This window comes from Phytophthora parasitica, assembly GCF_000247585.1.
Source record: "Phytophthora parasitica INRA-310 unplaced genomic scaffold supercont2.455, whole genome shotgun sequence".
In the NCBI taxonomy this organism is placed as follows: Eukaryota; Oomycota; class Peronosporomycetes; order Peronosporales; family Peronosporaceae; genus Phytophthora; species Phytophthora nicotianae.
In genome coordinates this window covers 3,256-4,567 of record NW_008649441.1, presented here as the reverse complement: position 1 = coordinate 4,567, position 1,312 = coordinate 3,256, and the positions used below count along the sequence as shown (strand labels likewise).

Genomic DNA, 1,312 nt, shown 5'->3' with positions numbered 1-1,312 from the left:
AAAAGTATTACAACCCTAATGACTTAGTGCTTAAACTCGTCGGTACGCATGCTGATTGGCCGGGATGGCATTTATGACGAAAAAAAACCCATTTGATTTTTAATTTTTTTTTCGTCTGAATGCCATCCCGGCCAATCAGATCTCTCGAAATACTTTCTCTTTCAAAAATTTTCTGAAAACATCATAAAGCACTTTTCCTGAAAAAAAAGTTCTTGCCTTGACTGCTCATTAGCTTGTGGCCCACCAAAAAGGTCCGAAACCAATGCGCACTTTTTCTATACAAAGTACTTTTTATTCAAAAAGCCATTTTATAAAATGGTTTTTTGTGAATGACTCACACAATTTGGGCAACCACTCCCCATTTGAAAATTTCCTCCTTTGGTCATCACTGCGAATGGGGCAAGTATACTTGATTAGCTCCAAAAGTTAAGCTTACATAGACTTCCTCCTCGAGTGTGATGAGACCTGGCAATGACGCTCCCGTGTCGAGGCCTTGATCATGTTACTTGCCGCGCCGCGTATTATTCCAAGTTATAGCCCAGTCATTTGGACATTCACATGCTCTTAGTTGCGTTCTTGATGATGCTGGTCGCTTGGGCCTTCTTTATTGTCTTTCTCTTGGAGATAGACACGAGATATGAACTCAGGGTCACATTCTCTATTCGCCCTTCTTACCAGTACTCGCAGACATTCCTGTGCCGTTAAGGCTGGTGTGGGTAACACAGATTCTGTAGTGCACAATGTCTGTCGGTACAGTACTACATGTAATATCCGACCCGGTGATTGTCTTTTGAAGCGTGGGACACGTAGATGAGGAATCGATCGCTCCGATTCTCACTTGCCATCCATGCAAGTTGCGGAGGGCGGCAAACTTTTTGGTCTTTGCCGCAAAGACCCTGCACCTGCTTCCCGGCGGTCTATCTGCTGCTGGACAGCAATACGCTGACGCTGGCGCAGCGGCGATGTGTGGATTTCTCGCACGCATTAACTTAAAGCATTCAATTTAGTAGGGCTGCCCTCTTGCTTTGCCTACCTTCTGTCCGCCAGGTCGTGTTTTCACCACACCCACTGCATCCGCCAAAATTAGCGGCACTCAAATGTTTTTTATAGGAGACCGTGGTGGCGACGTCTGCTCTATGCTGGTCACAGAGCCCAGCGTGGATTGAATCCTGCCTGCAGCAATGGTGGTTGGCGGTAGTGGCGGCCTGGTGCTCACTCAAGCTCAGCGAACTCTCGTCGAGAAGAGCCGTGCCGTGAAGCACCAACGCGCGAAGGCACTCGAAGCCCAGCATGAGCGCGACGCCAGGGCTCG

At 47.8% G+C, this 1,312-nt stretch overlaps 1 protein-coding gene across 1 annotated transcript; it reads right to left on the bottom strand.

Annotated features, from left to right (window-relative positions):
• Window positions 1-1,003: 1,003 nt before the first annotated feature.
• PPTG_24967 (hypothetical protein) lies at window positions 1,004-1,292 on the bottom strand (the record flags this gene model as incomplete). Its single annotated transcript, XM_008919047.1, has 2 exons — window positions 1,004-1,068; window positions 1,148-1,292. 2 exons carry the CDS (start codon window positions 1,290-1,292, stop codon window positions 1,004-1,006), a joined length of 210 nt encoding a protein of 69 aa, XP_008917295.1.
• Window positions 1,293-1,312: the final 20 nt, after the last annotated feature.